Here is a 22,804-nt window from a genome sequence, read left to right as displayed (position 1 = left end):
GGTCTTTTATTTGCACAGTCCCTCTTTCATAAATACTGCAGGCCCTTACGCTGAGCCATCTGTAGTCACCAGGAACTCTGTATAGTAATCAGACGTGGACAGAAGTTCTCTACTGACAAACTTGTTTTTAATTTTCCAGAAACTGGCCTTTATATATCTAATATATCTTAATCTGTTATTTCCTCGCAGGGCCAACATATCAATGATAAAGTAGGCAATGAACTTCAAATAATGCTTAAAAGAAATGGTCTTTAAGATCCCCATTTCTGGAATAAGACAGCTTTATTTCAAAGAGGTGCTATTCTTCCTCCAGCTCTAGGATGAAAATTACTATAGGAGGCTGAAAATGGCCTCAAAGATATTAGGTACTAATCCTGGGAACCTGGAATTGTAACTTTATTTGGAAAAAGGGTCTTTACAGATGTTACTACGTTAAGCATTTTGAGATACGGAGATTATCCTGAATTATCCAGGTGGGCCTTAAATACAATCACAAGCGTTCTTGTAGAAGAGAGGCAGCAGGGGAGAAGGCAGTGTGGTCACGGAGGCACAGACTGAAGTGCTGTAGCCGCAGAAGGCCCGCAGCCCCAGAAGCTGGAAGAGGCAAGGAGTAAATTCCTCCCTAGAGCTTCTAAGAGGAGGCACAGCCCTTTGATTTTGGCCCAGTGATACTGACTGTGGATTTCTGATCTCTGGGGTAAATTCCTGTTGTTTGAAGCTCTCAGTAAGTTTCGGCAATTTGTTAAAGCAGCCGCAGGAAGCTACTGTAATTACAAAAACAATTGTAAGTGCAAAGGTCCTACTGTAGGGAAAGACATAGTACTTTGTGGCCAGATTATTATGTTTAATACGCGGTAATTTCCAGTAAGGTTGTGAATCATAGTGTAAGATTTTATTGATGCTCTGAAAGAAAACTGTTCCTCACTTTCGAGGTTAGTTAACTTTTTATGGGCATTGTTTTGTAAACTAAACACTTAAGTCCATAATGGTTCAAAATGATAATTAGCCAAAATAAAGTCATGATTTAACCTGTTTTACCTTAAATCTTATGGTTAAATAACTAAACTAGTTGAAAGAAAGATAAGAAAGCCTTTCTGTTTTTCAGAATGAGGGCTATTGAAAATAATTCCTCAAAGATTCAATCGCAAATAGACAAAATGAAACAACTTAGGGCAGAATATGATGCAAAAGAAGTAAGATATCATACTTTCTCCAAAGATCCTTCAAAACCTATTCCAGGTATTGTATTTTGTTTAAAATGTTTGAAATTCCAACTGTTTTCCGTTATTACCTATCATACAAATGAGTATGTATGTGCTGCAATGTGCATGTCTGCTAGGGCACCAGGACTTTGCCAGACTTCACAAACAACTTCAGCCGGGCTCCTGGTGGATACAAGGGAATGAGACAACTTCAACAACGCTGAAAGCCTGAGAGAGTTCCAGACTGGCTGGAATATATAAAGTATAAGGCAGTGACTGTTAAAGTCTGGTTCCTGCATCAGTGTCAGCGTTACCTGAAAACCTGTTAGAAACGCAAATTCTGACCCCACTGCAGACTTTCTGTGTCAGAAACTCCAGGGACGGGAGTTGGGGTGGGGGTGGGGTGGAACTCAACAGTGTTTTAGCAAGGCCTTCTGGTGGTTCTAAAGTTTGAGAGTCCCTGGTATAATAGATAAAAAAACTGTAGTGTATCAGGTTCTAGTGAATGTTGTTCATTCCCATTGTTGTTGGCATTCCCTGGTTCTTTATCTTCAGCTAGGCCACATTTTAAGAAATTGGAGTATATCCTGGAATTCGAAGATGGTGACAGGTTTGTATGATGCATGGATAGAATTGTAAATATTCATCTTGGAGAAAAGGGAGACTTTAGAATAGCTAACTGTACTTAAAACTTTTAAGGATTTCAACCAGTGTTTATCCAAAGGCAGAATCAATAGGTGGAAATTTTAGGAAGTCAGAGTTGGTTTCAACAGAAGCAGCTGTGTCTTGAAAATAATGAACTGCTCCATACCAGAGGATTTCACCTGAGCTTGGACGATGATCCTGCATTTGGTGGAAGCAGGGACTAGATACACTTTCAAATATAAAATTGTGATAATCAAACTACAAATAAGGTACATATGAATAAGCACAGAATAAGTCAAATTGATTAAATGCTGAGAGGATTCAGGGTAAGGGAATGATTAAAAATTAAGTAGGATTAATCCAGCGGTGTTTCTAGGAGAGAATTTTGATGTACGCCTTTAAAGCCAACAATTGGCCTGAATAAGGGAATCATTTCAAGTGTCTGTGATTGAGTCGTTATGAATAATGAATACAGAGGGCAAAGAGGGGGAGAGGACTGAGGGCTTGGCAGGTTTCATAAACTTTGCTTTGGAGAGAATAAACAGATTTCCGTGGGGTTTGCTGTAGTAGATTAATGGAATCTTTGGTTAGTGAGAAATCTTTGGACAAAAACCCTGAATTGTTAGGCAGAAGCTCTTTGTGGTATTGAGTAACAGTGATATTTAAAGTTTTGTGGGGTGTGACAGTGAGGTCATTAAAACTTTTTAACATGTAGGGGAGCCTGGGTGGCTCAGTCAGTGAAGCGTTGGACTCTTGTTTTAAAGACTTTCCTTCCTTCCTTCCTTATTTATTTATGTGACAGAGCACAAGCAAGGGGAACAGCAGAGGGAGAGGGAGAAGCAGGCTCTCCGCTAAGCAGGGAGCCCGACGTAGGACTCGATCCGAGGACCCTGGGATCATGACCTGAGCCAAAGGCAGACGCTTAACTGACTGAGCCACCCAGATGGACTTTGACTCTTGATTTCATCTCAGGTCCTGATCTCAAGGTTGTGAGATCAAGCCCCGAGTTGGGCTCCTTGCAGAGTGTGGAGCCTGCTCAAGATTCTCTCTGCCCCTCCCCTTCCCCAGCTTGTGCGCCCTCTCTCTCTCAAATATAAAAAATAAAATAAAAACTAAAAAGCTTAAAAAAACTTTTGAAGATGCTAAGTTTTGAACAATTAGCCTTCCTTGATGATATGTTTAAAAATGCCACACATTTAAAATTGTGTGCTAATTCTGTTTATGTTCAGTAAGTTATAAGTTCTTACTACCATTTCTTAATTATTTCTTTTTTTTAAACAAGTTCTTTCTTTTTCCTTTTTTTTTTTTTTTTTAAGGATTATATTCATTTGTGAGAGAGCAAAAGAGAGAGAGCACAAGCAGGGGGAGCGGCAGAGGCAGAGGAAGAAGCAGTTTCCCTGCTGAGCAGGGAACCGAATGCAGGACTCGATCCTAGGACCCTGGGATCATGACCTGAGCCGAAGGCAGATGCTTAACCGTCACCCAGGCGTCCCTTAATTATTTCTTAACGTAGCGAACTATGATCTATTTTGTTAAGACTTGCCATTTGAGCATAAGAGTCCCCAACACGGTTTCACTTTTGACTTGTTCCATTTTCCCCATAGGCATGACTCTCCAAGACTCCGTCAGTTTAGTTGCTCTCACTAAATACCTGAAACATCTTGAAGATAAATATGCTGAAATTAAACAGGCTATGTTGAAAAAATATGTACCAGTTCAGAGGAAGGCAGAGTTAGATGAGGAAATGATTGTGACATTAAAACGGAGAGATTTAGCTGAAAATCTGAACAAAGAATTACAATTTCGGTATGAAAGTTGATTATATACTTTTTAAGTTTGAAGCTTTTATTTGTGTTTATTCTGTTACTCCACTATTTGATTTTACATTCAGTATATTGATTTTTTTTTTATCTTTGTAGTCATCAAAGACTGCTGATTATTTCAAATGCACTTACTTCTTGGGTAAAATCTGATATGAGCAGCTCATTTCAAGACTTTGTGGAGCAAATTCAGAAAACTCAAAGTTTACATGGTAATTTATCTTTGTTTTTAATTACCGCAAATAATGGAAAACATCATTTTCCCCTCAGAAAGCTAAAGAGAGAGGGTTTACCTAGGCTGAGTTTAAAGAAATAAAAAATGTGCTTCCTTTGTTATATCTCTATTACCCTATGAGCTTCTTCCTTCGACAGCTAACAGATAATTGGTAAATAGTAGATGTGGTAACCAAAGAGAGAATACCTCAAAATGTACCTGAAAATACGGAGACATGAACAGGGAGGCCACTCAGTTTAGGAAGAGGTTGGTGCTGTTAGAAACCATAGCATTAAGTTGCTGATTAATTAATCATGTATATTTATTATTTTCTGTTGATTGATCACCTTAAATATCCTGTGGTGTTTTCAGTAATTATAGGTGACGAAGGCATTGTTGAGGAACTGCTTGAAGACGATCCGGGCAAGGCAAAAGAAGCTGAAATTTTGCTTTGCTACATCGAAAGGCAAATATTTTAAAAGCTTTGATTTTCCTTGTTAAAATGTTACCACATTTATTTAAGATTCATTGAAATATTATGTAAATATTTAATATTTATTAAATGTTTAGCATTTATTTAGCATCTTGATGAGCTATAGTCTCTAGATTTTGTATTTTTACAATTTTACTCTAGCAAACATTGGAAAATAAACTAGAATTTTAAAAAATAGATTCTTTGTGTGAAAAATATTAGATTGGTAGTCTAGGAGATTTTTCACAGGATATAGGTGGCTCGTAGTGTTGATTTAAGTTTTATTTATATATATATTTGCATTTCCTAGCCATTAGCCTGATATTATGAAATGTTTTTGAGAATGTCTTCTTGAGTCAGATTATCCTAACTCATTCAATCGTTTTTTTCTCATCATTTCCATCCTATGACATATTAAGAGGTGTATTTCTCCCTAATGTTTGTTACTATGTGTAATGTATAATAGTGGCTTAAGAAGACCTAAGACTGTTCTTTAAGAGATTAATTTATAGGCTATGAGTCCAATATGTAAGGAACATATGTAATAGTCCTAGTCATATGTTAAACAATTTTTAATTGTCGATTGTCTTATTGATATGGTACAAAGAGGGGCGAAGGTCATTTTGGGGCAGCACCAAAGTCTGTGCTGTTTCCTTACACTGCATGCATCTCCCGGTTTATCAGCTTTAGATATGAGAGCAAAACCCTTGTTGAGATTAGAAGTTTTATGTATTTTGCTTATTAGTATGACTTTAGTGTTTTTCTCCTCTAGGGTTTCAAATTCATTTGCAACACTGTAAATCCTGTTTGCCATAGTTTTATTAATTGTGGGATAAGGGCTGGGTTGAAGACATTTTGCCCTAGGAAGAGGAGTAGAGGCTTAGGTTAACTGAACTATTATTTTTTCTTCTTGTGTTAGTCTCATAATTAACCAGGAGTCTGATGTCTGGCAGAGCAACATAGGCTTCTGAATACCAAGGACACCTCTTGATCTCCAGTTCCACCTTCTTGGTGTTTCAGTTACTGTTTCCCCTAAGCTGAGTCTCTAAGCAGATTGCCCCTCTTTCCCCTGAGATCCCCTTTCATCCGCAGATGATATAAGAGAAAAAATCTGAGCTCATTGTGCATCAGGTCAAGTTCTTTCCATTTTCTATGTCTTGCAATAATTACTATAGGAATGAAGTACAGGGTAAGGTTCAAAGTCTTCCGTCAGGTGAGATTTTTATTCTGAGGATACAGAGATGACAGAATATTACAGAAAGAGTGAAAAAAAATCTTACCGAGTGAATGAATCTAGATATGGTTTTTCTATATTACTGTGTTTAGTCTGTTTTAGACATTTCTAATCAGTTTTCTTTTCTTTTTTGTGTATAACGAAATGGAACGGCTGTAGGTTCAATGAATTAATGTTGCTTGGTGAATATGAAAAGGCAGCTTGTTTTGCAGCAAACAGTCCTAGAAGAATTCTTCAAAACATTGGGACAGTGAATAAATTTAAGGGTAAGCATTTTTCTCTGAACCTTATGTATGTATGCAGATTGTACTTTTCCCCCTGATAGAATGGAGAGAGTTTTGAAGTCCGAGACTAAAGATCTAGGCTCCAGCCCTATCTCTGCTATTTACTCAGTTTCTTTAGCGTCACACTGAGGAACTTGATTAGTTTTTCAACATGAAGTGAGGAAATATTTCAAGTATACAGAAAAGTGTGGAGAAACATAAAACAGCCATGTACTCACTATCAAGATTTAGTAAATGTTAACATTTTGTCAAATTTGCTCTACTTCCTTTTAAAACGGCTTTGTTGTTGTAAGTTGACAGACATACAACACAGTGTATGTATTTCCACAATTTGATAAGTTTTGACATTTGTATCACCCAAAAGTTCCCTCATTGCCCTCAGTGATCCTTCTCTCTGACTCTTCCTCACCCTTCCCATCTCCCTCTCTCCCACAACTTCCTCTCAGGGGCAACTGCTAGTCTGCTTTTAGTCACTGTAAATTAGTTTGCATTTCCTAGAATTTTACATAAATGGAATTACATAGTAAGTTATCTTTTTTGACTGACTTCTTGCACTCAGCATCATTATTTTGAAATTCATCCGTGTGTTGCATCTGTTAGTAATTCAGTCTTTTTTATTGCTGAGTAGTATTACATTGTATGAATACGAATCCTTTATCAGATATGATTTAAAAATATTTTCTCCAGTCTGTGGCCTGTCTGTTCATTCTCTTAGAAGTTTCTTTCTAGGAGAAGTTTTAAATTTTGTTGAGATCCAATTTGTGAATTTTTTTTTCTTTTATGGATCATGACTTTAGTGTTATACCTAAGAAATCTGTGTCTAATCTGCAGATTTTAACTCCTATGATTATGATTATGATTTTTGGTTAGGATTTTATAGTTTTAGGTTTACATTTAGGCCTATGATTCAGTTTGATTTAATTTTGATATGTGGTGTGAGGTATGGGTTAAGGTATTTTTTTTGCCTGTAACTATCCAATTGTTCCATGATAATTTACTAAAAGGACTTTCTCCACATGATTGCCTTTGTTGAAAAATCGGTTGTCCTTATACTTTTAGGTCTAATCTGTTTCACTGATCTATTTGTTTATCTTGACGCTAATACTACACTGTCTTGATTACTGCCGCTTTATAGTAAGTGTGGAAATCAGAGTGTTAGACTTCAAACTCTGTTTTTCTTTATCAAATTTAATTTGGCTATTCTGAGTCTTTCATATTTCTCTTTAAATTTTTGGAATCAGATTGTAAATTTCTACAAAAAATTCTGCTGGGGATTGCATTAAATAATAGATAAATTTTGGGAGAATAGGCACTGAACAATATTGGCTACTTGGTCTGATGAACCCATAAACTTGGCATATCTCTACATTGATTTGGGTCTTAAAAAATTTATTTCAGCAGTGTTTTGTAGTGTTCCGTTTTCAGGTCTTTTTTTTTATGTTGAAAAATTTAATATTTTACTTAAAAATTTTCAAACATCTTACAAGTACCCAGGAACTCTTCCTTTGGATATGTTCTGAAATTGGTGAAGTTAAAAGTGATATTAGTATATTCCTAAGGTTTTTTTCTTCTCCCCTTGACTGGATCTGCTCAAAGTATGGATTACAAGTTTTAATAAAGTCAAAGCTTACAATTAAGGAATGCTTAAATAGGTAAAATTACCAGCGAAATTGGAAAACAGCCAACTTTTATTAGCTTTCTAGGTATGTGGATCTTATGCTGAGAAATTCACCAGTATTAGGTGATACTTAATTGATGCTTAGAATTTAAAAATTCCTTTTATTTTAAAACTAAACTGAATTCTTGAAAGATGAGAAGCTGGAACTCAATTACAAGAGGAAAGTTGGGAAGAACTCAAATACATGGAGGCTAAAGAGCAGCCTACTGAAGAATGAATGGGTCAACCAGGAAATTAAAGAAGAATTTAAAAAATTCATGGAAACAAATGAAAATGAAAACACAACTGTTCAAAATCTTTGGGATGCAACAAAGGCGATCCTAACAGGGAAGTATACAGCACTACGAGCCTTTCTCAAGAATCAAGAAAGGTCTCAAATACACAACCTAACCCTATACTTAAAGGAGCTGGAGAAAGAACAGCAAATACAGCCTAAACCCAGCAGGAGAAGAGAAATAATAAAGATTAGAGCAGAAATCAATGAACTAGAAACCAAAAGAACAGTAGAACAGATCAACGAAAGTAGGAGCTTGTTCTTTGAAAGAATTAATAAGATTGATAAACCCCTGGCCAGACTTGTCAGAAAGAAAAGAGAAGGGACCCATATAAATAAAATTATGAATGAAAGAGGAGAGATCACAACCAACACTGAAGAAATACAAACAATTATAAGAACGTATTATGAGTGACTATATGCCAAAAGTTAGACAATCTGGAAGAAATGGATGCATTCCTAGAGACGTATAAACTACCAAAACTGAACCAAGAAGAAATAGAAAGCCTGAACAGACCGATGACCAGCAAGGAAATTGAAGCAGTAGTCAAAAATCTCCCAAAAAACAAGAGCCCAGGGCCAGATGGCTTCCCAGGGGGAATTCTACCAAACATTAAAAAAGAATTAATACTATTCTTCTGAAGCTGTTTCAAAAAATCCAAATGGAAGGAAAACTTCCAAACTCTTTTTTTGAGGCCAGCATTACCTTGATCCCAAAACCAGACAAAGACCCCGCCAAAAAGGAGAATTACAGACCAGTATCCCTGATGAACATGGATCCAAAAATTCTCACCAAAATACTAGCCAATAGGATCCAACAGTACATTAGAAGGTTTATTCACCATGACCAAGTGGAATTTATTCCTGGGTTGCAAGGTTGGTTCAGCATCCACAAATCAATCAATGTGATACACTACATTAATAAAAGAAAGGACAAAACCATATGATACTCCCAATAGATACAGAAAAAGCATTTGACAAAGTACAGCATTCTTTCTTGATTAAAACTCTTCACAGTGTAGGCATAGAGGGTACATACCTCAATATCATAAGAGCCATCTATGAAAAACCCACAGCATATATCATTCTCAATGGGGAAAAACTGAGAGCTTTTCCCCTAAGGTCAGGAACATGGCAGGGATGTCCACTCTCACCAGTGCTGTTCAACATAGTACGAGAAGTCCTAGCCTTAGCAATCAGACAACAACGACAAAAAATAAAAGGCATCCGAATGGGCAAAGAAGAAGTCAAACTCTCGTTCTTTACAGATGATATGATACTTTATGTGGAAAACCCAAAAGACTGTACCCCAAAATTGCTAGAACTCATATAAGAATTCAGTATACTGGCAGGATATAAAATCACTGCACAGAAATCAGTTGTATTTCTATACACCAATGAGACAGAAGAAAGAGAAATTAAGGAGTTGACCCCATTTACAAATGCACCCACAACCATAAGATACCTAGGAATAAATCTAACCAAAGAGGCAAAGGATCTGTACTCAGAAAACTATAGAACACTCATGAAAGAAATTGAGGAAGACACAAAGAAATGGAAAAACAAATATTCTTAAAATGTCTGTGCTACCTAGGGCAATCTACACATTCAATGCAATCCCTATCAAAATACCATCAACTTTTTTCACAGAACTGGAACAAATAATCCTAAAATTTATATGGAACCAGAAAAGACCCTGAATAGCCAAAGGAATGTTGAAAAAGAAAACCAGAGTTGGTGGCATCACAATTCTGGACTTCAAGCTCTATTACAAAGTTGTAATCAACAAGACAGTATGGTACTGGCACAAACACAGACACATCGATCAGTGGAACAGAATAGAGAACCCAGAAACGGACCCTCAACTCTATGGTCAACTAATCTTCGACAAAGCAGGAGAGAATATCCAATGGAAAAAAGACAGTCTCTTTAACAAATGGTGTTGGGAAGATTGGACAGCCACATGCAGAAGAATGAAACTGGACCATTTCCTTACACCATACACAAAAATAGACTCAAAATGGATGAAAGATCTACATGTGAGACAGGAATCCATCAAAATCCTTGAGGAGAACATAGGCAGCAACCTCTTCGACCTTGGCTGCAGCAAATTCTTGCTAGACATGTCTCAAAGGCAAGGGGAGCTAAGGCAAAAATGAACTTTTGGGACTTCCTCAAGATAAAAATCTTTTGCACAGCAAAGGAAACAGTCAACAAAACCCAAAGACAATCGACAGAATGGGAGAAGATATTTGCAAATGACAGATAAAGGGCTAGCATCCAAGATCTATAAAGAACTTATCAAACCCAACACCCCCAAAATAAAAATCCCATCAAGAAATGGGCAGAAGACAAGAACAGACATTTCTCCAAAGAAGACATCCAAATGGCCAACAGACACATGAAAAAATGTTCAACATCAGTTGGCATCAGGGAAATACAAATCAAAACCACAATGAGATACCACCTCACACCAGTCAGAATGACTAAAATTAATAACTCAGGAAATGACAGATGTTGGTGAGGATGCAAAGGAAGGGGAACCCTCCTACATTGTTGGTGGTAGTGCAAGCTGGTGCAGCCACTCTGGAAAACAGTATGGAGGTTCCTCAAAAAGTTGAAAATAGAGCTACCCTGTGACCCAGCAATTGCACTACTGGCTATTTACTCCAAAGATACAAATGTAGTGATCTTAAGAGGCACCTGCACCCCAATGCTTATAGCAGCAATGTCCACAGTAACCAAACTATGGAAAGAGCCCAGATGTCCATAGACAGATGAATGGATAAAGAAGATGTGGTGTGTATATATATATATACACCATGGAATATTACGCAGCCATCAAAAAATGAAATCTTGCCATTTGCAATGACATGGATGGAACTAGAGAGTATTATGCTAAGCAAAATAAGTCATCAGAGAAAGACAATTATCATATGATCTCACTGATATGCAGAATTTAAGAAACAAAGCAGAGGATCGTAGGGGAAGAGAGGAAAAAATGAAACAAGATGAAACCAGAGAGGGAGATAAACCATAAGAGACTCTTAATCTTAGGAAACAAACTGAGGGTTGCTGGAGGGGAGGGGGCAGGGGGATGGGGTGGCTGGGTGATGGACATTGGGTTGGGTATGTGTTGTGTTGAGTGCTGGGTGTTGTGTAAGACTGATGAATCACAGACCTGTACCCCTGAAACAAATAATACATTATATGTTAATTTAAAAAACTAAATAATAAAAAATAAATAAAAAGATGAGAAACTCAGAAAGAAATAGAGAGGTGTAAATAAGGAGAAATATACTCAGTGGAGCTTACAGATACAGATAATTTTTATTATTTTCATTCTAAGTGACAGTGTTTGATGTCAAATATATACAGCCTATTTTTCATAAGTTTTCCCCAAAAAACACTTTAAATTCAACAATTTGAAAAAAATGTTCTTTTACATTTATTTGAACGTGAAAAATTTGTTGCCATATACATGATACATATAAACATATATATTTAGAGAGATTGCTTGACTGTGAATTGTGTGGAAATGACCTATCTCATTTTTGTGTGCATGATTTTCATTATTGTATCCTAGTAGATGTAACACAGAGTATAATCTTGTAGCTTTTATTCAGTGGACTCAAAGTCAAGAAACCATTCCAACAATTATTTACAATTGGATAACTGACTGATAATCAGGTCACGTTACCCTCCAGAAGTATTCATACATAATGAGTGATGACACTGTGCATTTTGGGTGTTAAACTGTTAACTTTTTATTTCTGAACTGTTAATTCTATTATATTTTTCTAGATATCCATTCTGTATCAGTATCATACAATTTTGATTACTGTAGCTTTGTAGTAAGCATTGAGATTAGAAGCATGACTCCATTTTTCTTTTGATCAGTATTAGCATGGTATATCTTTTCCCATATTCTTACTTTTGATCTTTTTGTGTCTTTGTATTTAAAGTCATTGTCTTCTACATGCAGCCCTATGCCTGATATTTATAGCAGCATTATCAACAATAGCCAAATTATGGAAAGAGCCCAAATGTCCATCAACTGATGAATGGATAAAGGAGATATCTATATCTATCTATATGTATCTACATCTATCTACCTACCTACCTACCTACCTACCTACCTACAATGTAATATTACTCAGCCATCAAAAAGAATGAAACCTTGCCATCTGCAATGACATGGATGGAGCTAGAGTGTATTATGCTAAGTGAAATAAGTCAGAGAAGACAAATACCATATGATTTTACTCATGTGGAATTTGAGAAACAACACAGATGAACATAGGGGAAAGGTAAAAAAGAGGGAGGGAAGCAAACCATAAGAGACTCTTAACTATAGAGAACAAACTGAGGGTTGATGGAGGGGAGGTACGCAGGGGGATGAGCTAAATGGGCGATGGATTTTAAGGGGGACACTTGTGATGAGCGCTGGGTGTTATTATATATAAGTGATTAATCACTAAATTCTATACCTGAAACTAATTTTACCATATATGTTAACTAACCAGAATATAAATAAAAACTGGAAATTAAAACAAATAAAGTCAGTGTCTTCTAGGCAGTGTACACTTGGATACTACTTGTTTATATACTCTGACAATCTTTGCCTTTCAATTGGAGTGTTTAGATCACTTACATTTAATATGATTGTTGACATGATTGAGTTTTATTTGTTTTCTATTTTTCTTACGTCTTCTTTGTTACCATTTCCCCCCCTTTTTCCACCTTCTTTTGGATTAGTTGAATTTTTTCATGATTCCATTTTTCTCCTTTGCTGATTATGAGCTATAACTCCTTGTTGTCTTACTTTGGTTGTTGCTTTAGGGTTTATAGATTGTATCTTTAACTTACCACATTCTACCCTCAGGTGATGTTATACCACTTGATGTATTACATAAAAACAATATACTTCTAAATACTTATATTCATAGCACATAACATTTCTGGTCTTCACTTCTTCATGTAATTCATATTTCCATCTGATATTTTCCTTCTGCTTGAAGACTACCTTTAGCATTTTTTATAGTGCAGGTCTGCTGGTGGTATATTCTTTCAGCTTTTAAAATTTCCATTGAAGGCTCTGAGGAATATTACATTCCATATTTCTCTCCTACCTTCTAGGTAGCTGTCAGCAGTTTTTGGTATTCTCTGGCTTGTAGACACATCACTCCAGCCTCTGCCTCTGTTTTCACATAGCATGTAATATTTAGTCATTATCCAAAATGTAATGTTTAATCCATAAGCATTAGTTAAAAATTTAAGTATGTTATTTTAGATTAAAATTTTTCGAAGATGCAAAGAGATGAAAATAATACGAAGTAAGAAAAAACTAACTACTATTTACATAAAGTGTTCAACTCAAAAACTTTTCTTCTCTCTATAGCTGTTGGAAAGATTAGAGGCAAGCCTTTTCCATTACTCTTATTTTTTGAGGCCATCTTTAGCACAAGTCATGCTTCTAGATGTCCTATTGATGCAGAACTAACCCTGGAAGGAATCAAATGTGGATTATCTGAAAAACGTTTAGATTTAGTTATCAATTGGGTCACCCAGGAAAGGTAAGCAAAGTTAAGTTTTTAACTTAATTTTGATAGTTGGTTAATGAAGTTGTTTATTCTCAAGATTTCGGTAGTTTTTTATTAGTACATAATTTGAACATTTATCTCAGGTCTCTGTTACAATTAATTGGTCAAAAGGATTTACTAAGCATTCATGCAGTAATGGGGTCTAGTCAGAATGAGCCCAGATCAGGAGTTGAGTAATGGCAGCTTACAGGATGATTCATGGCCACTAGATGGTGGATAGAAGTTGATTGGTAGGGGTGCCTGGATGGCTCAGTCGTTTAGCATCTGCCTTCGGCTTGGGTCATGATCCCAGGGTCCTGGGATCGAGCCCCGCATCGTGCTCCCTGGTCAGCAGGAAGCCTGCTTCTCCCTCTCCCACTCCGCCTGCTTATGTGCCCTCTCTTCCTGTATCTCTCTCTGTCAAATAAATAAAATCTTAAAAAAAAAAAGAAGTTGATTGGTAAGGATAGAAAAGAATTAATCAGTCTCATGCTACTCAGAGGGATAAGGCAGGAATCTGGATCCAGATAGGTTATAGGTACATGTAAAGAATAAACCTAGGAGAAAACTTAAAAGCAGAATGGATGTGGACCAAGGTAACATTTAGAACATACAAATCAGTAAGGATAGACAGGAGATGGCTTCTTGGAGTTGGGTTTCAGTAAAGATTGGCAGATTTGTACTAGAGCTCCCTTAGGTTAGATTCCCTAGAACTAAAGCCTCAGGCAGGAATTTGAGTGTACATGATTGATAGAGGAAGAGCTCAAGAAAACCCTGTAAGGGAGTGAGTGAAGCAGAATAGAGAAGAGTGTGTGTGTGTGTGTGTGTGTGTGTGTGTGTGTGTGTTGGGAAACCAAGAAAGGATGTGATCTCAGGCAAGTTCTAACCTTGGTCTTATTTATAGAGGCTTTGGAGCATAAACCACACCACAGAGCTGTCCCCCTGAGGCAAGGGGCCAGCCTTTTGTACCTCTCTGTTAGTCTCTATTAGGGCTATGGGCTGCCTGGATGGGGCATTACTTCCTGGGCATGGTGGCTCCCCCCAGTGAAGGGCAATTTGCTGTGGAAGTGGGGGACCTGTAAGCCACTGGCAGCTAACACCCAGAGCAAGGGGGAAGGAGGATCCTGGCAGGACATTAAAACAGCATGTACTATAGTCAGCCACTTGCACAACACCTATGTATGTGCTTCTCACCTTAATTTCACTCTGTCTAGGCACAACTTTTCCAGGGTTTTGTGGGTATAATTCTGGGGGAATCTTATAAGAGGAGGGTAGGAGGATATACTATAGCCCTTGTCATGATAATGGATCCTAGGGCTATAATTTGTTTTTTCACAACTTTATTGAGATATAATTTACATACAATAATCGATACATATTTCAAATGTACAGTTTGCTGAGTTTTTGGAAAACAGCATTGTGGAGATACAATTGACATATAATAAACTACACATATTGGTAGTGTACAATCTGACAAGTTTTGACATATGTATACACCCATGAAATCATCACCACAGCTGAGATAATCAACCTCATTCCACCCCCACCCCATTTCCAGGTAACCACTGATTTACTTTCTGTCATAATAGATGAGGTTTCATTTTCTAGAATTTTATAAAAATGGAATTATATATTATGTATTATTTTTTCTTCTTGGTCTGGGTCTTTCACTTATAGTTATTTTGAGATTCATCCATATTAATTATTACTCATCTTTCTCCTGTAACATTTTATATTCTTTTCACTTTTACACTTCTGTTGGTCTTGATGGCTTGTCTGGTAGGATGACTGTGGTCGCCGTGCCTTTATCAAATCATGATAATTGATACCCACTAACAGTTTTCATTTAGCTTGGGACTACCCAGAGATATCCCAGTAGATTATCTGCCACCCGTAACAAGCAACAATATACTATTAAAAAAACACCTACTGGGTCCTGCTAAAGTTGGAGTGTCTATCCAGGGAACACCAATGACTGTGGAACTGGAACTGCTCATCATGAACTGGATTCTGACAGGCTCACCAAGTCATGAGGTCAGATGGGCTCAGAGAGCATCTAAAATCAGGTACAATCAAGATCATGCTCAGGCAGATCCCGAGCATCAAGTTAAGCTTCAGGAATAGGTGGCCCAGAACCCATGTCAACTACCACCAACTGACTGACACAACTTCCACAGCTCATACCTATGGCCTCATGCAGGGGTGGGGTGACCTAAGACCAACAGACAAGGAAAAAAAACCCAAACTTGGTTCATGGTTGGTTCAGGTTGTGTCCAGGTGATGCCAGCTTGTCACTCTACCCTTTGAAGATGGAAAAAGATGCTTCAGGATGGAATGCACTCTTTAAACTAGTGACAATTATATGGTGTATCCCCAGGAGGTAGAATACTTGGGTCTGGGAGATGAAAGAGAGGCTCTGCTCAGCTATCACTCCCAGTAGCCCACTTGGGGAAGATATTAATTAGGCTTCTCCAGAGAAACAGAATCAATAGGGGAAATTATATATATATATTTATATACACACACACACACACACACACACACACACACACACACATACATTTCCCTATATAAAATGTGTGTGTGTGTGTGTGTGTGTGTGTGTGTGTGTGTGTGTGTGTGTGTGAAGAAATTGGCTCATGTGATTATGGAGGCTGGTAAGTCCCAACATCTGCAGTCAGCAAGCTACAGACCCAAGAGAGCTGCCAATGGTGTAAGTTGCAGGCTGCTCAAGACTCAAGAAAAGCCAATGTTTCTGTTTGAGTCCAAAGGTAGGAAAAGACTGATGTCCCAGCTAAGCAGTCAAGCAGGAGGAGTTCCCCCTCATTTGAAAGAGGGTAGCCGTTTTGTACCATTCAGGCCTTCAGCTGATAGGATGAGAGCCATCCACATTCACAACAATCCGCTTTATTCAGTCTACCGATTGAAATGTTACTCTCTTTCAAATACATTCTCACGGACTTGCAGAATAATATTTGACTAAATATCTGGGCACTGTATGAACCAGTCAAAATGACACATAAAATTAACCATCACAGGGAGTTTGTACTTCCCATTTCTGCAACTTGAGGTTCTGTGAATTGTGATCAACTTTGTACCTATCAAAAATATAACTAAAGTAAAATTTCCGTACAACCAGTGATTAGAAGTAATATCTTTAATCATATCCAGATGTGTTTTGGCCTATGCTGATCGTTTCTAGGTGCAACGTGCTGGTGCAGATGGTTCACTTCAATTTGGTTTGAAGATGGCGCATTAAAATGTTATGACAAGTAAAAAAATTAAAAAAAATTTTTAAATGATGACAAGTGACACCTATTAAGTGAGCCAATTCAAAAGAACTACTTCTTCAGTCTCTCCTAGGAGGGGCGTCTTATATCCTTTTTCCTCCCTGTCGTTTTGTATATATCTATAAAAATTTTAAAAATAACACTGGTGTCACATGTTTCTTGCAAACACTTGCAAGATCTGTCACTAATTTTGAGCTAAAATTTGTTGTCAGTCATTAACCAACATTTAATAAGTTCTTACATTCTACAGGGTTTAGAATCTAGATTAGATAACTGCCAAGACCATTGAGATCCTCAATTATAAGAGAATTTTTGTTTGCCTTCTCATTTTAAATCCCGCCAGTCTTTTTAGGAGAGTTTTAACCTTGTTTGTAGATTTTGTAAAAACTTGAGCTCAGTTTTGCTAAAATGTCCTCCCCAAAAGAATACGTGCTGATCATTTTTGTTCTTGTTGTTAAATCTTAGATGTATTTAATTTCTTCTATATCAATTGCCCATTAACTTGGAATTCTTACAGATCATGGAAAATCCAGCCCTACCGTGCTGAATTTTCAAATACTTTATTCTCATCCACTCATCCAGAACTCTCTAAAGTACACCTATTGATCTGCTTGCTCTAGGGTCACATTTTCTGAAGAGTTAGGAGATGTGATTTGTGATTATGGGGAACAGGATACTTACAACAAGGCCAAGTGCCTGGCGTTAGCTCAGATGATCTACAGTGAATGTGGCCTGCACAAGAAAACTCTTCTTTGCCTATGTAAACAGGGTCAGATTCACAGGGCCATGGAATACATACCACAGTTCAAGGACTTTACTTACGGTGAGTGAAACAGTCTACTTAATTGTATACATTTGAATTCTAGACTTTAATTGTAATATCACCCATGATAGTAGGCAATATTTTGGATTTACATTATAAAGTCTCTTTTGTGTATGCTGATAAGTAGATTTGTCTGTTTGCTTTTAACAAAAACCTATCTTACTTTTATTGAGTACTGCTTTGTGCCATACTCTGGGTAGGGTGTTCTCACATCCCTCCAGCCAGTCCCCACAACAGTCCCATCAGGTAGGCACTGCTAGACCCATCATACAAGTGGAGATACTGAGGCCCAGAGAGGGAAATGAGCCATGGCTTGCAAAGAGGGAACAATGAACCAAGAGAGAAGTTTGTCAAGTCCATGGTCCTGGGTAACTGTGGCCAGCCCCATCAGGGTGAACGTTGCCTTAAGGTCAGTTGTTGCTGAGGAAATCTTGTTTTCCTAGCATGTCTGGCAAAGGCATTGGGGACTGAGCCTGGGGCTGTCCTGGGGGGAGGGCCTCGCAGCCTTGGAGAAGGTGGATGTCTGGGTGTCACTGCTTCTCTCCCTCTGAAGTACAGTTTATTTGCAGATATTTTATTTTATTTTATTTTATTTTTATTTTATTTTTTTAAAAGATTTTATTTATTTATTTGACAGAGAGAGAGAGACAGCCAGCGAGAGAGGGAACACAGGCAGGGGGAGTGGGAGAGGAAGAAGCAGGCTCCCAGTGGAGGAGCCTGATGTGGGGCTCGATCCCAGAACACCAGGATCACGCCCTGAGCCAAAGGCAGATGCTTAACAACTGAGCCACCCAGGCGCCCCTATTTTGCAGATATTTTAGACCATGCTACTTAGAGGATTTTTTTTTTTAAATAGCTGTACTTATTTGTTACATAAATGTTCTGGACTACGATAAAAGCATTAGAAATGAAGAATTAGTAAAATAATGTTCATTTCAAAATTTTGAAACACCTGGTTGCAATTGGGCATTGATCTGAGAGCATCGTCAACCTTAGGATAACCTTAGTTGAATGAGCTGATCTCTTATTTTGAGTCTAGTTCACTAGTAACCTAAATGTACAGGCATCCTGACATCTCCCACATCCCAGGCCTATGTCTTAATTCTGATTTGTAGGCTTCGTACCCCAATTCTAAAAAGTTGCAAATGGAATAAAACATAGCACTTTTGGGTCATATTTTTCCAGGAAAGAAGATCATTGATGGCTGTTGAATCTGATCATTTTCAAACAATAAATTGAATTTTACTTAGAATCTAGTTTTTAAAGTTATGAATTTATTTGTTATATAGCAGAACACCTGATACTATAGTTTGGCTTTTTACATGCATGATCTTACTTAACCCTTATGTTAACTATAAAGTAGGTTTTGTTATTATCCCTATTTTATAAATTAAAAAAACAAACAAACAATGTTTCCACAGAGAGGCTAAGGCTCAAAGAGGTAAGTAATTTGCCTACACACACATAGCAACAGAACAGAATCTGGTATAGTAGGTACTACTCAATTAATATTTATTGAATGAATTATATATTTTATTTTTATTGTCTAAGGATATAGATTCAGTTTCTGTTTTAAGTGTTATTTTTCCATGGTAAGAGATTTTAGTCAGTTTAGACATGGAAGGAGTATAGGTTTAATTACTCTTAGAATTTTTATTGACCGAAATGTTAAGTTTCCGGTTTGCTTACAAAATTTGCCTTGCATAAATGCATAGAAACGTGATTGACTCATTATATTATTCTGTTCTTCTAGTTGTAAATTACAATCTAAAATAATTAAATATGTATTGTAATAATTTACAGAGCAGTAACACTTATGTAATTAGAATCTTGATGTTTATCCTCAGAATTTGTTTAGCACATCATAAGATGAAAATAATAACTTAAAAAAATTAAGCTTATAAGATGGAAACAGTTTGAAAAATTACTTTCCTTATTTTACTTTTTAATTAGAAACAACTACAGCTTTCCATGGTATCATATTGGCCTTGGGGACAGATTCAATTTGTTAATACTTTCTGGTTTCAGAAAAAAATGTTCTCTCTTAGATTTAGACTATCAGTTATACATTTACAAATTAAAAAACCCAAACCCAAATAAAACAAAAACAGAAAAGTTCTAAGAAATTTGTTTCAAAAGTGTTAAGTGTGACTAAAAGCATCTGTTTTAAAAGTAAAAATTATTCTCCCCCCTAATAATTTTTCGAATAAAGCCTGAATTGATTTGTTAGTTCACCTTCCTATTATCATTAAATAGGTGAATATACCTATCTGGAAATTGGATTATTCTAGATGTCAGGCTCTCAAACTTTGTGGCCTCAGGTTTCCTTTACACTTTTAAAAAGCACTGAACATCCCAAAGAGCTTTTACTTACATGGGTATTGTCTGTTGATATTTATCCTATTAGACATTAAAGCAGAAAATTTTAAAATATTTATTTATTCCTTTAAAGTAACAATAAGCCCATGACATGTTATCATAATAAAATATTTTTTATAAAAAATAACTTCCAAAACCAAAGATTTTCATGAGAAGAGTTCCATTTCCTATGTTTTTGTAAATCTCTGTAATGTCTGGTTTAATAGAAGGTAGATGGCTTCCCGTATCTCCTTCTATATTCAGTCTGTTGTAATACCACGTGTCATGTAGTCTCATGTATATTTGTGAGAGAATGAGAATGAAAAAGGGAAATAACAACTTAGTATTTTTATGAAAGTAGTTTTGACTTTGTAGACCCTAGACCATATTTTGAGAACCACTGCTCTAGATATTTGTGAGTTAAACAGATATCATATTTGGTATAAAGGCCTACTAAAACAGAACATCCATGAGATAAAAAAATAAAAAAGATTGATAACATGTCAAACCAAGGAATGATGAAATGGATTCCAAAGTGTGGTAAGCAGAGGGGAAAGGTCATGGATTTGAGTTTGTATTCTTTCTAATTAGTCAGAGAACATATCTTGCACATCTTTGAGTAAATATTGGTTAATCAATCAATTCAGGGAGAAGGGGATTTGAATACTTGATTGAATGAAGCAGAGTGAGATGTGTGAGTTATAAAATGTTGGAGGCTGGGGGGTGCTGTATAAATAGCTTCACTTAGTGGAGGCCAGTTTGAGTGACCCAAATCATAAACTTCTACCTCTTCTCTAGGGAAATTAAAAAAAAAATTGTTTGACTTTATTGATATAGATTTATATTGTTATTCCTTGTTTCTTCTTTTACCATCTCTCTCTCTCTTTCTGTCTCTGTATTTATGTGTGTGTGTGTGTGTGTGTGTGTGTATACATACATACAATGCACACACATACACATATTTATTATTTTGGAGGACCATTACTATAGATTGGAAGGTCATAGACTCTGGGGGGTCAGATGAACTGTTCTACTTTATATCATGTGTATAATTGTGGGAAAATTAACTTCTCTAAGCCTGTTTCCTCACTTTCACTGTGAGAATAATAATATCTCACTTATATTATATATTAAATTCAGTGATTTAATAGATTTAAGTTCCCAGTACAGTAAATATGTATTTAATAAACACTAGATTATCTTATATTGCCTGTCAGAGTGCAAATTATGTTTATGGTAGTTCTTGAAAGGCTCTCAGAAATTATTCTGAAAACTACCTCTGCTGTGACCCAAGAAGAATATTTTTACATGAAAAACTTTAGTAAATTAACACAAAGTTTATAAATTTAAGAATGTAAATCATGATTGCAGTATTAGATGAACTCAATAGTTAGCTAGTATATTAAACCGTACAAATTTGCTTTTTTGGAGTTAAAAATGGTCAAATACAGGCAACTTCATATGGCTCAGCCTCCAGCTACTTGAACTGGTTGATAGCTTCTTAAAGTCTTCATTTTTGAGTTTCTAAATACTTGATAATTTTAGGAAAAAAATTACGGAGACCCTTTTTCTATGCAAGGCACAGAAAGAATAAATTATACTCACTAGGAACTGGTCCAAATATGAACAACAGGATATAGACAAACACAATGTAATATTAGAAGGAATCTTACAAATTGGAGATACCAATTCTAGCACTTTTAAGGTGCATAAACTGAGATCCAAAAGAATAAATGATTGATGGAACTGTGATTAGAGCTCAGGTTTCCTGATTGCCAATCTAATCCTTTCTGTTCTACTACAGTTCTTTGATAATTTGTTTTTCTGATAGTCTGTTATAAGTAGTTTTCTTTCATTTTTTGCTATGCCAAGCATGATTTTTTAAAATTAAAAAAAATTTTTTTTTATTGGAGAGAGTACCGTTGAGTTCATTGAGGGCTTTGGAAGGATTGGAAAAAGAAGTGTTGATTGGCAGTTGTAGACATTAGCTGGTCCCTGTTTGTAGCTGATGTGTCATATTAGGATGTTGAGACATAGTTTTTTTTATTTTTCTCTTTCAGATGACCTGATGCAGTTAATAAAGTTATGTCCCCACACTGAATTAATTCAGTGTCTCACTAGAGAATGGAACGGGAAACCACCATCTTTATCTTTTGGTCTTGTTACACTTCATCTGTTTTCTGTAGATATGAAAAAAGTTGGCATTAAGCTACTTCAAGAAATAAGTAAAGGTGGGAAAGGTAAGTATAGTAAAATGTTGTAGAAGGAAAGTAGTGGGTTATTTAGGGAAAGGTTCAAGATTATTATGTCTGAGTTAACTCATTTTTCCTAAGAGTTCTTTCTTGGCAGGAATTGACTTTAGAAGTTTATAAATGTAAAGATTACCATGTCAATAATAGTCTGTTGACAATAGTATGTATTTCTTGAGGGAATTACAAAGAAGAGAGAATTTTATGAAGCTTTAGGGGAACATATTAATAATTATACTGGCTAACTACTCTAAAAACTGTACATATATTAACAAATGTATATATTTAGTAATTTTTATGTATTTAAAATGTTTTTTAGACATAATCTCTCTATATTTTTATTCTTAAACCAAATACATATGTAAATGTCATTTCCATATGATGTTTACTCTGAATGTAACTCTGGACTGGGATCAAGAATAACTAATTACATCTCACTTTTTTCTTTCCTTTCTGTAATTTAATATAGGAACTTGAGCAGATAGCTTGATTTTAAATTGTTATAAGGGGTTAAAGACTGAATAGCAAATTACATGAAAACATATTTGGGAAGATAATTTTGAAATTATCATTACAGATACCAAATAAAGTATTTTACTTGACAGAAAAATAATAATCATGGTAGAAGTAAAATAATAGTGCTGACAATATTTTTAAAAGAGATCCTCTTTCATTAAGT

The 22,804-nt window shown here is 36.1% G+C and overlaps 1 protein-coding gene across 3 annotated transcripts in view; it reads left to right on the top strand.

Moving 5' to 3' along the window:
* The window catches only part of CLHC1 (clathrin heavy chain linker domain containing 1), a 34,414-nt gene that overhangs the window by 10,633 nt on the left and 977 nt on the right, over positions 1-22,804 (top strand). For all 3 annotated transcript variants that reach the window (XM_026485750.4, XM_057309271.1, XM_057309272.1), the window contains 8 exons: positions 1,106-1,239; positions 3,452-3,653; positions 3,767-3,879; positions 4,254-4,347; positions 5,747-5,853; positions 13,225-13,399; positions 17,316-17,518; positions 21,937-22,116. In XM_026485750.4, the coding sequence (XP_026341535.1) occupies positions 1,106-1,239; positions 3,452-3,653; positions 3,767-3,879; positions 4,254-4,347; positions 5,747-5,853; positions 13,225-13,399; positions 17,316-17,518; positions 21,937-22,116 (1,208 nt within the window). The remainder of the gene's footprint in view (positions 1-1,105; positions 1,240-3,451; positions 3,654-3,766; positions 3,880-4,253; positions 4,348-5,746; positions 5,854-13,224; positions 13,400-17,315; positions 17,519-21,936; positions 22,117-22,804) is intronic.

Source organism: Ursus arctos, unplaced genomic scaffold (assembly GCF_023065955.2).
Source record: "Ursus arctos isolate Adak ecotype North America unplaced genomic scaffold, UrsArc2.0 scaffold_8, whole genome shotgun sequence".
Lineage (NCBI taxonomy): Eukaryota > Metazoa > Chordata > Mammalia > Carnivora > Ursidae > Ursus > Ursus arctos.
Note: the sequence above shows the minus strand (reverse complement) of the source record. Positions and strands in the feature narration are given on the sequence as shown.